Below are 16,873 nucleotides of genomic sequence, written 5' to 3'. Positions count from 1 at the left end.
CTTTGTTTACCTACTACAGATTAATTAATTATATACAAAAAATTGTTAATTTTATTTCAAGCCACGTGAGGCGGGGAGGCCAGAGGTGCAGATGAGAGTTCTAGACCCAGAGGGTCAGGCGTGGGAGGTTTCCTTCAAGATGATGTTTGGGGTCGACCGGTACTTTTCAATGGAAGAGTTTGTCGTGACGATCAGCTTTCACATCGAGCAGGAGGTCCAGCAGCCGATCTACACCGCGAGCTTCCACGAGGGCCCAGACGATTATTTGTGCATTTGGTGCCGCGCGATTCGGAGTGCGCCTTTCGGTCACGGTACCCAAGAAAAAGCCTATGGCGTCATTCACCCGTTGTACAGGTAGGTTAAGCAATGTTACTTTACGTTACGTTAAATTATACTCCCTCCGTCCCTTTGAAAGTGTCCGCATTTCCTTTTTAGTTTGTCCCATTATAAATGTCCACTTTCAAAATTTATTAACTAATTTCCAAGTTTACCCTTACATAAATCAATCATTCAAACTTTCTTAAATTTTGTCTTTTTATATATGTCAAGGGTATAATAGTCATTTGTTAAGAAAAGAGTACAATCATTTAAACTTTCTTAAATTACGTGTTTTTCAAACTATGACACCTGTAGAGGGACGGAGGGAGTATTATGTTACGTTACATTATATTACGTTATTTTATATTACGTTACGTTACGTTACGTTACGTTACATTATATTATATTACGTTATATTATATTTCGTTGTTCAGGTACCTACACAGGTTGATAGCCTCATCAGTACAAAGTCGGATTTAGGGTGCTGACCACTGCTGCCTCCGAGACTTGTTTTATTTATGGTGCCTTCTGACGGGGATCCAATGAAACCTCGCCCATGCCTTTGCCAACTACATCTCCAAGTACCCGCACAGGCAGTCGTGAGGATCGTTGCTCGTGGCCCATACGTGGCGCACATCGCGACCAGTTTGGGACAGGAAGCATAACTAGCTACTCTTACGATCACAACAGTTTCCTCGTGCGAGTTCAACTGTGTTAGCGCCCAAGGCATGCATATTTTTCGGCGGTTTGAGGACGCCGACGGGAGGAGAATATACCGTCTCGTTACGGACTTGAACTATCAGCCTTACAACCCGGTGCCACTAGTCGAGCCTCTGCCATTGGGTGCACCGGAGGTGCACGTCTAGGAGAACCACGTCGAGCCAGCGGGGGAGCAGGCCGGAGGGGGGGGGGGATGAGGCGGAGGATATAGCGGATCACGTTTAAGTAACTTTTATAAGTCGTTTACATTTATTTGTTTGGTCTAAGTATTAACGTTTAGTTATCGTTTTAATGTCAGCCACGGGTGCCGCAGAATATCCCGCACACCTATCGCGTTGTGCGTTTAAATTATGCAGCTGATGCTCGATTACAGAGAGTAGAGAACGTGGTGATACGATGCAACGTTAGATCGATTGGATGATGGAGCGGGAGGCCAGCCGATGGCGTGGTGAGGATTACGCATTACCTTCGCCACGTTTTGACCTTGAGGCTTGCACATCGAGAGCCGACGTTGGCACCGACGAGGACGAGGACGGCGACACAGTAGTGTAGATATTTATTTACATTACTTTGGTATCTTCTATGAAACATTACTTTGGTATTTTGTATAAGATGGTATTATGTTTTTTAATATTTTAAGGTTATAATGATTAAAATCCAACTAACAAATAAAGAAAAACATGATCATAGAATTAGTTTTAACAATATAAATTAACTAATGAAATAAAAAAAACCGATTACGAAAATGGAATTCAAAGGTTTAAGTAGTTCTAGTCAAATACGCCACAACGATGTGGCCGACGGCCAAAGACAACGAAGAAACAAACAAACTGTCGTGATTCCAAAGTACAGTCCTCTTGATTAATATACACCTATTGGAATAACAATACACAATCACTTCAGTGATTAATATTATCCTAAAAAATCAATATGAAAATTAAGAAAACGAAACCAAAACAAAAGCCGAGATTTTGGATTCGGTTTTGTGTGCAACTAAAACACAAAAAATCAAACCGAAATGAAGATGTAGATTATGATTTTATACTTCGAATTTTATGTTATTTATATTTTTTAAGCGAGTAGCCACGACCCCATATTCTACACCAAACCACCGTATCACCTATATCAAAGTGAAAATTACGTTATTTCAAAAAAAAAATTAATATATAATATAAGTCAAATATTTAGCTAAAAATATAAAAATCTTATAATAATTAACACCAACAAAAAAATCAAAAATTAAATAATTAAAAGATATTTTTTAGCTAAAAAATATAATAATCCTATAATAATTCACACAAACATAAAAATTAGAAATTAAAAAAACGTCAAGAGTTAAATAACTAAAAAACATAAAAAGACAAAAAAAATTACTTCTTTTAAGATGGCGGCTTCAAACCGTCACTTTGTGATCTCTACGTGACGGTTTGTGCGGTTTTTTAACCATAGAAAAGCTCACTTATAAAAAGAAAAATATAGACATTTTTAATAGGACGGGGTGTAGTTATTAAAACATATTTAGGTTGTTTAAAAGAAAAATTATAACCTTTTTAGGGTTTTGATGGGGAAGTAGGCCATGGACGCCCATGTGAATCCATGTGCGTTGTCTTTCTCTTTTGGTCCCACCCTTTTATTAATTTTGTTATAAATAAGTAATGCTAACATTTCAACTTCATTCTCATTATTCAACACCTTGTTTGATTCCTGAAAAGATCATCTCTAAAACTGCAAACAAATATTCATTATTTCCAGATTCAATCAAAGGTGACAATTGGTCTAGCTATTGCCTACTTTGTTTCCAATTATTCATATGTTATTAATACTACGTGAGTTGAATATATATTTTTGTATTTTTCGATTTAAATCTTCCTTCTTTCATACCACGTTGCATATAAAAATTGATGATATTCATCTCCTTGATGAGCTTTGAACAATTCAGGGTTTTGCATTTATTAATCAATGATTCACCTCACTAAATACATAGGTGTCAACGAATTATAAGATTACAAGATTCTGATAAAATGTTAATAACTAGATATGGAATAATGATAATGATTGAATTGGTTGTGTTCATTGTTTTGATTAAGTGTTGTAATTTCTAGGTTAAATATGCACACTTCAAGCATGCAAAAGAAAGAATTTCTGAACAAATGGATAAAGGGTCTCCAAATATGTTGTTCTTCAAAGAATAAAATGGATGTCATGGAGAGAAAGAAGAAAATAAAGCTATCTGCTGACATTGCAATGGCTTCTGTTAAAAAACCAGCAACTTCTTGGAGCCATGCACTAATTTCCGAGGCACAGAAGAACAAAAAAGACGCGGTTCTTGTACGTAAATTATTAGGTTCCGAATCGCAGTTGACGCTACAAAAGAGTACAAATAGGATTATCAGTGTCCATAAAAGAATTCAGTGCAAGAAAATCTTGAAAAGGAGTTGCAGCACTGGTAAAAGATTGGTGAAGAAGAGGACTAAAGTTCTTAAAAGACTGATACCTGGCGGAGAGAACATGAATGATATTTTACTCATCAAAGAAGCAATGGACTATATTCTTTCACTTAAAGTACAAGTTGATGTGATGAGGAATGTTGTGTCTGCAGCTGAGGTTTTGAGTGATGATGATAAATTGCTGAAATTGATAGATTAATAAAGAAAATATAGAGCTTGATAAAGAATTATGTACAGGTAATATTGCTGCTAGCACCTTTAGTAATTTATTTCCTTTTTTGTTCTAGTATGCTTCAGCTCGTCCGCTATGTTAAAGTAATTAAAACTTAATACGTCTGAGTCAAGGGGACTTCAAATCGGCTCATTTTGATAGCTTGACGAGTCTTTATCATGCGAGATCGAGTCAGCTTGATGAACTCGATTCGAGGACTTGAAATTCATGACATACTCGTTATAAACCGTGCAAATTTTGTTATTTTATACAAACTTGAATAACTTGATTGAAGTTTGATTCATTTGAGTCTCAGTATGTAGTTCTATATAAGTACTTATGAACTCCAGCTAGCACAATTTATCTATGTTATAAACGTGCTCTTTGAACCCCAAGTCAATATGGTTCATCAGTATTAGATACAAAGAAATGAGATAAACGTTAGAGGTAGTATCATGCAAATGATCTATGTACATAACCTATTATCTTGTACAAACCTCAGTATCACTTATCAATATGTAGGTCCTCTTCAGATGGATCTAACAACCTTACTCCGATCAATCCGTACTGTTAATTAGCGGAAATCACTAACAACACTTGGATCTAGGATCTTAGTTTGTAGACACATAAGAGAAAAGATGAAGTTTGGTAAGAGAGAAATTTTCTGTTTATTTTCAAAATTGTTTATTTCAAATGAGTTATGTGGAGAGTTGTTGGAGAAATGGGTAAAATGACCCTTTTATAGGGTCCCCATTTCTCCAACTTTTACATTTCATTCGTATCAAATAAACGTACTGAGGTACGTAATACGCCGACTGTTAACAAATTAAAAGACATACACAATCCTAATAATAATATAGAATATTGGCCCAACAATCTCTCTCTAGGATTAAGTATGTCCAGGAACCTTTATCAAGTTCTTTGCTATGTTTTTTATTTCTTGAAATCTAGTACTTGTCTTGATCCAAGAGCTTGAACGAGATTGGATCTTGGACAATTCTTTATTTAGAAACATCAAACGCAGGAGGGTCGACATATAATTTTCTTTTGTTGACTTTTTTGTGCCGACTGGTTTTATTCTTTTGTCTTTTGACTGATCTTCAAATACGATCAGCTCCTTTATAGGTTCAACCGCCAACTGTCACGTTCTTGTTTTCTTTTAAACGCTTTAGCATATGCAACTTCAGTCTCTGCATCATAGGATACTTGATCTTGATCTACCTGTCCATGTACAGCTGCACAAAAGTTAGAGCGAATAAGATTTATTCACAGACCCTCTTGAGGGTCAAAGAAGAAATTTTTTTCTCAAAACATGGAAAAACAAGCTTTAGACGCGGCTGGGTTTTATTTTTTGACGCAGTTGACACCAAAAACCGCATCATAAAAGGTTTCATAATATCACAAAAATCTACTTCCTAAAAAAACCGCGTCTAAAGCTACAAAACTGTGTCAAATGATACGGGGCTCATTTTTAGCCGCGTTTTTGTTAAAAACCGCGTCTAAAGCTCTAGGTTTTAATTAACAATAATACACCTGTAACCTAAATTTACCCTCATTGACACACAAACAGTTTCCTTTTTGCTCTCTTCCATCGTCATTTACTTAGAAAAAAAAATGTAAAGGAGCGGTAAACAATCGATTCATACATAAATAGATCTAAGTTATTAGACCTGGTTACTTACAACAAGGTCGGTTCTCGAGTCATAGGAATGTTATTATAGGGTCAGGGAAGACTAGGGATGAGCTTTTTTTTTCTAAATACCGTACATGTACATGTTCAGTACCCCGTACCCATACGTGTACGTTTCTATTGGGTACGAGTATGGGTACGCAAATTTACGCATTATAGGTACGGGTACTTTCGGGTACATGTACAGGTACAAGTACAGGTATTACAGAGACTGGTACCCGTTTAGAATATGTAGGGGCTTTTATTAGGTTTTCAACACTTATGACTTAACTTTCAAGCGAAATTATCAAAACATATTATATATTAGTTGAATAATTAAGTTCATTCTCAATTTATATGCGTATATTCATATATTGTGTATTCGTATATTTTTATTTCATGTATGTGTAATTGTGTATATAATTAAATAACATGTATTAACTTTCTCTCTTGTTTTTATATAGAAATTGAGAAACAATAAATTAAGAAAAAGAAAAGGAAATAGATTTTCCTTTATGGCTGATTTGTTTCATTTTTAGTTTTGGTATTATGTTTTGGTTACGATATTATAGTTTTGGTATTATATATAATTAATGTCGATATCGTACTATTACTGATACCTAGTTTAGTGAAGATTTAATAAAAAAGAACCAAGAGGTACCAAAGTAAGTACCGTACCCAAAGTACATGTACCCGTACCATATAATTCGGGTACAAGTACGGGTATGGGTACCAAGATTTACTGATTTTAGGTACAGTTACAGGTACGACACAGCTTGTTGCCCGCTTACCTTCTGTTTCGATGTAATCGTTACGTTTCAGTGACATTTATATATGATATTTATATTGTTGGTATTCTAGCAACAGCAGCAACAACAACAATAATATACATTTATTTTTTTCTTTTTTTAAAATATATTGATAATTAAAAAAAATGGTGCAAGACACTGATGATTTTAAAATTTGAAAATTTTTACGCTATATTGAATATGATATTAATAATTATTGATAATGATTTTAAAAATTGAAAATTTTATTCTATATTATATATGATATTAATAAAAGATAAGACCCTGATCTATACATACTATTAAAGCAAACAATAATTTCCATTTGTCAAGATTCTAGGCCATCCACATCAATGCCACCTCATGTCACCCATTGTCTTTCATAATCATGTCAACTTATCCACTAACCTATATTTAAACCATAACATTTCTTAATTTTTTACCCTAATCAACATTTTATCTCTTTTTATAGTTTAGCCGGATCTCCTTTCTCCTATTCATATATTCCGACGAATATGGATGTAGATTTGTATTAATTTTCCGGTAAGTTTATATTTTATAATAAACTTCCGATGTTGATCTATGTATTTCCGGCAGCATTAAATTTTTTTTCTGGTTATTGTTTCCTTTAATATTCTCATTGTTAACTGATTTTATTAAAAATCAGTTTAGATTGTAAATCATAAACGGCGATGAAGGTTATATGTGGACGTATTAATTTTTCCGGTAAGTATTTCCGTTAAGTTTTTCCGGCTATATATTATACCTATAACAATGGTTGCTTTTCAATATTTCAGGTTATCTATCCGATTGATTTGCTCAAGTTTTCATTTTAGATTGTTAATCAAAATCTTATATTCTATTTTTTCGTTTTTCGGTTAGTTTTTCAGATATTTGTTTTACCTATAACAATGGTTGCATAATATCAACATTAATATTTTACTTTATAGTTTCAGGTGAGTGTCACGGCTTATACAATCTATTTTCCGGTAACACCTTTAATTTTCCTATTTCTGGTAACACCTTTAAATTTTTCCGGTTATTAGTTATAATTAAAATAATCCATAATATCAATATTAATATTCATTTTTATTATTTCAGATAATTGTCCGACTCATATAATCTAATTTCACGGATTTATCATGAGTTTATAATATGTATTTATTATAATTTTAATATCGATGTAATGATGTATATTTCATTTTTGAATATTCATGTATATTCATTTTAAATTTTTTTACATAAAATAAAATATTATTGTATATCGCAGATTCGAGATTAGTTGATTTGTATTTTTTTTCCGGCGTGTGTTAATCTAGTAGACATGAATTATCCCATTAATAAAATTTATTTAGTTTGACTTTCCTTATTTGTTTAAATAACCTAATTAACATGAATATTGTAATTTATATTATTTAATTATCTCATTAACACATTTGATATACTTTGATTTTAAAGTTAATTTGAATTATTTGAAAATAATTACTTGATAGTCAAATTACTTGAAAATAATTACTTTAATTACTTGATTTTAAAGTTAATTTGAATGGGATAGTTTAATTATCCCATTCAAAACTTAATTTGAATATTTTTGGACCATCAAGTAAATAAGTTAATTTTGTATATTTTTGGTACAAGTTAATTTGAAAATAATTATCCATATTTTACATAATAATAAGTTGACTAAAATAAAATAAAAAATAATTTTTATTACCGTGTTTTGATAAATTAAAAAACGATATAATTTCTATGTATATTACAGTATATTATCATTTACAATTTTGTTAATATTAACAAACCGAAATTCAAAATTATCTTCCAATTAATTTCAATTTTAAATCCAAAATTATAATCTCTACAACTACCACGAATTATTTCGTACTTTCATTTCAAAACAGAAACACATCGGAATATCTTATGAATCATTTTTTATGTTATAATTATAATATGTACGTTTATTTAAACTTTTGTAATTGTTTATAACATATGAATCCATTTTGTTTATAACATATTAATTGTATATTGGAGTTTTACTTTTAATTTCAAATGATGCAATTATCGTTTAATTAATATTCATGATGTAATACCTTATAATTCATCTAAAATAATCCGTTCTTATAAATATAACATTTACAACTCGTTTAAATTTAAAACATATATGTATATTTTACGTTTTCTATAATTCCCGCTCATGTGTTACACGGGTCATTCACTAGGTTATTTAATTCAAAAGTGGTTTTTTATTTCAAGATGGTAATTTAGTAACTATATATATATATATATTTCCAGCTTGACCTTTGTTAGAAATAATTCGAATTTGCAACAGCCAAGCAAGTCTTAGAGACTCACAATACAAAGTTGATTATTCATTTCAAATTTCATATTGTTTTAAGGAGATAAGGTTGTGGGTTATAGTTTACTTTTAATTAGTAGTTCGGTACCATATTGTTATTTTGTATTATTAGATTATAAATATGTTTTGGTATATTGTTAGTTTAAATAGTAGCTAGATTATTATGGATTTGAAACTATGAACTAGGTTTGAAAAAGTTAAGTATATTTTTTATAAGTTTTTATGTTATTGTTTTTATATTTTCAACTGTGTGTAACACGGGCTCTAATCTAGATATCAATAATAACGATTATATCAATAATAATCATTCGCTTAAATATATTAAACTTTCATTTGTTCATTTTATATCAATAAAAATCGTATTACCAAAATTATCGTTATATTAAATAAAATTACTTAAAAAACTGACTTGTATTAATAAATTCTCTATTTAGTAAATGTTACACTTTTAATTATGTTATAAAAACTATATCAATAACTTATTTCTAACTAGAAATAAAACTATTTGTAACTTTTAACTTATATTCGTTTAAATAAAATTAATTATAAAATTTCTTTAATAGTAATCAACCATATTCATATACATCATCTACTAGTTAATTATAAAGTTTCTTTAATAGTCATCTATTGAATATCGATTAAGACTTTATTTTAAATATCAATTAATTATAGTATTATGAAAGACTAAATTTAGGTTTTTGATTGTCATAATAATTTGTTTTGTAACGTAATTTTATAATATACTTATAAAAAGAAATGTGTTAGATATTGTTCATCTCTTAACATATTTTAATATGATGTGTAATAAATGTTTTTAATTTATGTGTAAATAAACACGGTTGTTATCTTCGATGTAAGGCCCCGTTATCGGTGCCTCACTTTAACGTTGGATTTACTCATAAACGCAATTCATAATATCAGAGTTAATAAAAACTTTCACGGAATAATATAAAAGTCAACCATTCATTACAACATCCATAACGTGTCTTTCAAAAACATAACATAAAACATAGCATTTCAAACATCACGACAATCTCCAGATGCCAGCCTCTTCGGATCCTGCCATGTGTCTTCCTCAAGCCAACTGCCTTAGTCGATTAGCCTGCATGCATACTAAAAGTCAGCTACGCTGAGTGAGTTCTAGTTAATCATACAACATACAATACATTCACATACTAGCATATGCACCCGGAGGTACATACCTTCATATCTTCTTACACACTTACTTACATACGTACTTTCATTCTTTCTTTCGTACTTACTTACATACTTTCATTCATACATATACGTTTTAAAGAGCATTCCGCCCTATAACCTTCGCCGATATTATTAGGGTCGGTTCCCTACGTTCGCCGATATTATTAGGGTCGGTTCCCTACGTTCGCCGATATTATTAGGGTCGGTTCCCTACGTTCGCCGATACTATTAGGGTCGGTTCCCTACATTCGCCGATACTATTAGGGTCGGTTCCCTTCATTCGCCGATATTATTAGGGTCGGTTCCCTACATTCGCGCTACTATAACATACCTGTCATTTACATACTTTCCTTGACGATATGTGCAATCTCCGAAGAGCGTTCACGTACCATCAACATTTCATACATATATTGTTCATACATCATACATATTCATACATACGTCATTCATACATCATACATATCAATCATACCTTTAATAACACTTGACAGCACATGCAATATCCGAAGATCGTTCACGCACCGTCAAGCAATCGTCATACACAAATCATACAAGGCATACACTTACCACCTAAGTTAAGTGTATTGACTATCACATCGAGTATGCACACAACCCCGAAAACATAACAAGGAAGTGGGGCTAGAAGCTCACCTCAGTGCGGTTGCGTTCACCATTTACGGGTATTCCCTTCTTGAGCTGTGCACGACTAACTGTATAATAATTATACGTATCAATAAACTATCACTACACATATCGTCTTTCTAGTTTAATTATTACTCTCAACGAACGGGGGTCCGGGGGCAGCGCCCCTGGCAGCGGGGTTCTAGGGGCGGCAGCCCCTAGCGGGGTCCAAGGGGCAGAGCCCCTGGCTGGGGTTAAGCTGTCTTAACACAATTTCCATTAGGATTTTGAACCATTAGATAATTTGCTACTTAAAGTCCAATGGCTTCTTTGTAATTAAATCATTCTTTTCTAAGTCCAGGGAATGTTATTGTCATTCTGTTAAACTTCTAATTCGTTACTGGTTCATAACGAATTGGCTTATCTTAACGAACTGGTTTTTGTAACGAATTGAACCCTTTAACGAACTGGACTCCTTAACGAATCAGTCCATATAGTGAACCGGTCCAAGTAGCGAATTGGACTTTCTAATTCGTTATTTCTTTTAACGAACTAACTATCACGAATCAAGGGTAATTCGTTACCCTTTCCCTTAACGAATCAGACACGAACTAGAGCTAATTCGTTATGCCCCCATTTACGAATCAACTAACGAATCACCTTTTAATTCGTTAGGTTTCCATAGCGAACTTGGGTTAGGTTAGGGAATGTCAGAACATTCCCTAACAACCTCGTACACGTTTTTCCGGCGCCGCCATGGCCGGAATACCGTAAAACTCACCGGAAAAACGTATTTTCACCGTTTTACACCGTTTTTCATCCCGTTCGACCCAGTTTTGAGCTAGGGTGACCCCTAAGCTCACCTTAGGTTCGGTTTATACCCGATTCCACCCGAATCTCGTGACTTTAACGATGTAACGGTTTCTGCTGGTCGTTTTGTGATTATATACAACGGGTTTAAGCTCATACAATATCGTACTATCATACCTTGGACCGAGATCGATTCTTCTTCTATGTTTCGGCTAGAGAGAGAGACTAGAGAGAGAGCTTAAGTGTGTGTTTTGGTGGTGTATGGAATATGTGTAAAATGAGGGAATTAATGGTGATTATGGTTTATATATTTAGGGATCATGGGCTTAAGCCCTCGATCTTTCCTTCTTTCTTTCATACCCAAGTCCATAACCCATGTCTGTTTAACCCAACTCTAGCCCAACTCATTTTCTAGTTATCTAAACCGATAACGACCCACTATAAAATAAACGAAATTTATTTTATTTTTATAACCAAAAGTAGGATGTTACATTCGAGTAATAAACATTACAGTTATTGGTGTGTAACAAATGTCTTAGATAGAGTTTATTTTTTGAATCAAAATTGAGATAGAAGCTTTGTTGAATCGATAGTGTAGAATTATTTTATCGATTTGAAGACTAATTTCCTTTGTTTGCAAATTATTGTACTAATGATGTAAGTTATAAAATATTTTAACTTTTCATTTATCTTTGTTAGTCTTTGTATTTGATTTATATAAGTTATGATGTCTTATAATTTATGTAAAATTATCATTTATTTATAAATACAACATTCGTATTTCATTAAATTTATATTTATGTGATGTTACATACATATATATATATATATATATATATATTGTGTTTTTAAATAGGTTCCGCCATGTGTAATACGGGTACTAATATAGTATACTAAATAAAACTTACTAAGTGCCACATGTTATCACCAAGTTAATACTTACAAAAATTTCCATTCTCTCTCTCTCTCATATTAAATAAATTTAACAATTCTCTTTCTTATTAATAATTATGTATTACATTTTTTTTAATCTTTCGTTTTATTTTTTTATATTATTCTTTGTTATTAATAATTTTGTATTTCATTTTTTTACTTTTAAATCTTTCATTTCTCTTTTTAATAATTCTTTCCTGATTTAAACAATTAAATACCAACATAAATATATTATTTTGTTTTATATAAATATATTGTAGTAGTTATTAATATTAGGTTTTTATAAGTAACCAATATTCACGTTCATATTGAATAATGATTCAAAAAAATATGGTTTTAAATATATTATATTAATTAAGGTTTTATAAGAAACGATATTATTGGATAAAGTGGCAAGATTAATTTTAAAATTAAATTTCAATAAACTTTAACTTATTAAATATATAGGATTATTTGCTAAATTACAAGTCTTTTCTTTAAAACCCTCAAAAGACAAATTATGATTAAAATGAGTTTCGTTAACTTAAACAAGCTGGTTTCTTTAACCGGTTAAAATATCAAACATGATTCAAGTAAAAGCAGTTTATTATTAAAATGTGTTTCGATCCACAGGTTGGTTTAAAAAAGTAGTCATTTACAACTATTTTTTAATCAACCCATCATTTATATTAAGTTCATAATCTTAATAATCCACAAAAATATAAACACTAGGCTACATGTTTTGATTTTTCAGGTGGATAAAATAACTTATCTTTGGAAAACACCTGTTAGACATTAGCACACTATTAATCATATGATAAATGGACTTTATATATTCTTCTATTATTGAAGTTTTTAAAAATACAGTTTTCTTTAGTGAGCGAGTTATACTTTCAGCGAAAAATGAGGCCGCTCAAGGAATTAGCAAGTGTTCGCTATTTATGTTCTATAAGTCATAAAATGGTACATTACAAGAAAGTATTAGTTTCCTGATGTTTTAAATGACCTTAAAATATGTAACATTCGTTATTTTTTCAAACCCGAAACCCGACTTATACATATATAAAAAAATAATAAATAATAATAATCAAAATAAATAAAACTTTCATTTTCGGATCCGCACATATTAATAACAAAACGAAATCTTATGACTTATATTATTTTCATTATGTTTGACTTGGAGTGTTGATTATGTTAAATTTCCTTATGATTTATATTTTTACAACTTGTGATCGATCAACCATAAACCAGGGATAAATTTGTAAATATTATTCAAGATCCATGTTTTCCTTCCCCTTTGACCCATCATCAACGACCAGCCCCCACCCCCCTTTCCTATCTTCAAGTCTTAATCCTCAAATCAAGCCGTAAAACAAGGAATCATTCATGCCTACTCGCGTCTTGTCCAACACGTTAATCTCCTATATGGTAATCCCGTTAATTGACAGCAAACTTTGAACGGATTGATCAATTATTATTAAAACAAACCGCGGACATATATTGACGTCAATCCCCTATAAATACTAGTCTATAACTCAATTAAACAAAACCACACTATCCTTTCAACATTCCGAGTTAAAACCCTAAATCAATTTCAACGCAAAAGCTGTTTAAGATCGAGTTTGATTTTGTGTTTCAAGCCGGAAACCCTAGGTTGTCGTTCACCCACAATACATCATCTTACAAGGTAATTAATATATGGGTTTTGATCAGATTTGAATGCTTGCTAAAACCCCTCTGTCAATTTCGACGGACAGAGGGTATAAGATCATCAATTTGGGTGTTGTTTAATTAGGGTTTATGTTGATTTGGGAACTTATCGGCACTTATAATTATAGTTAATCTAAAGCAAACTTATATCAATATTCCAGTTAGTCCAGTTGGTCGTATTGGTGTATGCTCAACCCAGGCTCTTACAGACCCGGGTTCGAGTCTCTGTAGCATCATTTTTGACATTTTTTTCCCTTTCTTTATTTCTTTCTTTGCTTTAGTAAAATTTTATTATTTTAAGCTATAAATATAATAAAAACTAATAGTGTTACACTTGGTTAACGAACCAAACCTTATTAAACCTTCAAAATAAATCTTGATTAACGTTTCCATACATGTACATATAGATATATAAGTTTTGCAATATTTATAAAATTTATATTTTCTAGATTTAAAACCTAAATTTTAAAAGAGAATTAAACTAAGAATAATTTTATTCGTCTAAGCGAGTCGATCACCAAAATAAGTTTTTCGTTTAAATACATAATTATATAATAAATATTAGCAATTTATAGTAAAAAAAATGAATAATAACTTGTCAAAAATAATTAATCGTTACGTTTAATTCGACCTATATAAAATGTATATAAAATATATCCAATGCTTTATTAATCCCAAATCCGTTATAAACCCTTATTTTCAAGTCTTGTTCATTTATAGCATCCGAGTATTTATTTTAGTTGTACATTTAAAATTAGGACATATCGTCGGGACTCGTCGCAGAAACTAACTAATAACTTGTTCACTTTACCCGTCTTCCCGTTATCATCTACCATATCTCTGAGATGAGTTTACATATCCCCCTTTTTCCATCTTTTATATTTTGGGGATAGCATGTATACATTATTTTACTCATTTTTATTCCACATCTATTCAAAACACAATTCAATATATGTTTATGTGTGATTATTGCATGCTCTATGATAGTGCTCTATGTGCTTAATTGTTTATTTTATATTTGGTGGTTGGTATCTCATCCTCATCTATCCTCATCTAGTATGATCATACATTTACCCAAGTACATTGATTTTGTATCAATGAGAACGGGTCCACATCTATTTAGTTGTTTACATTTTCGTAGAAACAATAATATTCATCATGTACATATGAATTGTGGTTTTTATCTATATATGTATCTCAACTAAAACTTATGTATTCTCACCAACATTCGTGTTGACAAACTCTATTTTTATACATGCTACAGGTACAAGTAATTTACATTGTTCGAGATCGAAGAATTTAGTTTTACCTTAGGATATTATTAAAAATACAAAACATGATGTAATCGTTGTTCTGTTTATTGAATTTGTGTACTTGTTTTTGTTATTAACGAATTAAATAATTATTGTCACTTTAATTAGTGTCTTTCGAGCTACTGTCCAATCAATACGTTACGCCCCGGCATGTTCCGCCGCCTTTGGTCGGGGTGTGACAAAATATAAGGTTGTCAATTTATAGTTTAGTCATAAAAGTTGACGTTGAAATAAGTTGCTTTAAATATTAACCAGAAAATTGGTTTATGCAATTAAACTAAACTGTATGTGAAAATACAATATGATAACCGTGTTATAGAAGCCGAAATCATATCCTAAAGTAATACCGAAACTCACATTTTTATTCTTAAAAAAATCTTATACCTTTAGATAAAATGATTAATTTCAAAGTATGAAATTTTCACTTTATTTTTGTTTTGCATCAAAGATTAATAAAAGCTAAGGTCAGTCATTATAGATGGTTGGTTTATTTTTAAGAATTTATTTTAACTCATAATATTTATGTGTTGCATTATCTAGAGTTATAAACAGAAACAATGTGAAACTACTAAGTATTGATATAGAAAATAAAGTTACAAAAAAAACTACAAGTATTGTATACAAAGAAATATTTAAAGATTTATGAACCTCTAACAACTTTTTATTCCATATTGTGTAATGTGTAATTTATTCAACCATATAATATATCTTTAAATCTTTTGAACATATTTTTTTATTTTATATTATGTTATTATTTAAATAAAGTTATTTATTCTTACCCATGTGCTACACGGGTAGCTAACCTAGTTTTAAAATAATACGGTAGATCACATATTCTTGAATGTACCTTGTATTTATTAAAAAAACCGTTTAAAATAAAATAATTACTATGTGAATAACAAGGCGGGTAGATCCAAAATATAATAATAAAGATGCGCTAAACATTATCACTCCAAATTCTAAAACCCTAACTAGCGTTGATTCAAGCAGTTCATTTCACACGGTTAACTTCACATGTTCAATTATCTTCTCTTTGATCTGTTTGAGCTTTAAAAAAACCCCATCGAATCACCACATTTGGAGCTAAATTTTGTAGTATTTTGAAGAACATCCATATTCTGGTATTATTTTCTGCTTCAAAAAAGTATCAATTTTTTTGCTTTGCTCATTTTGATTATTAATTTGTTTTCATATTTTGTTTAATATTCATGACGGGGTTTTTCTTTTTATCGATTCAGAAACGATTTCTGAGTTGTTGATTTATAAACCAGTTTCTTTATCAAGCGTGTAGGTACACTTTTGGTTTTTATATTCAATTTGGATTTTGTTTAAATAGATATGAAGTAATTAAACTTTGCTTTCGTATGTTTCTAGTTCCTGTTAATACATATGGGCATGTGGTCCCTTTGTTATTGGGGCGTTCTTTGGGTAATTTATCCGGGTTTTGGGTTATGAAGTGGTTCACTCTAGTTTCACACATTTCGCTCACTTTACTTCTCTATATTGACCCGTTTAATAAAGGAAGTGAAACGTATCTAAAATATAGATAAAGTATGAAACTGGTCAAAAACCTCAGCCTGATTATTTTCTCAAGTCTCCAATTTGAATGGCCAAAAAAGGCATTTTTAAAGCTTAACAGTTAAAGATTATTAAATTGATCAGAATATTGTGGGTCATGACCTGATATTGCTGATTTTTATATATACTGAAATGCTTGTTGTCTTTTGACCAATTATTGGTCATTTATACATTGTTGAATGCGTTGTTTTGTTCTAGAGTCAAGATGGGTCAAGGTTATTTTATG

The 16,873-nt window shown here is 31.2% G+C and overlaps 1 protein-coding gene across 1 annotated transcript; it reads left to right on the top strand.

Moving 5' to 3' along the window:
* Window positions 1-3,103: 3,103 nt before the first annotated feature.
* On the top strand, window positions 3,104-3,939 carry LOC143606241 (transcription factor IBH1-like 1). Its single transcript, XM_077082072.1, has one exon. It carries the CDS (start codon window positions 3,148-3,150, stop codon window positions 3,682-3,684), a length of 537 nt encoding a protein of 178 aa, XP_076938187.1. The 5' UTR covers window positions 3,104-3,147; the 3' UTR covers window positions 3,685-3,939.
* Window positions 3,940-16,873: the final 12,934 nt, after the last annotated feature.

Source organism: Bidens hawaiensis, unplaced genomic scaffold, assembly GCF_021521415.1.
Source record: "Bidens hawaiensis isolate Kalapana, Puna unplaced genomic scaffold, B.hawaiensis_p1.1 tig00073767_1, whole genome shotgun sequence".
Classification (NCBI taxonomy): domain Eukaryota; kingdom Viridiplantae; phylum Streptophyta; class Magnoliopsida; order Asterales; family Asteraceae; genus Bidens; species Bidens hawaiensis.
Note: the sequence above shows the minus strand (reverse complement) of the source record. Positions and strands in the feature narration are given on the sequence as shown.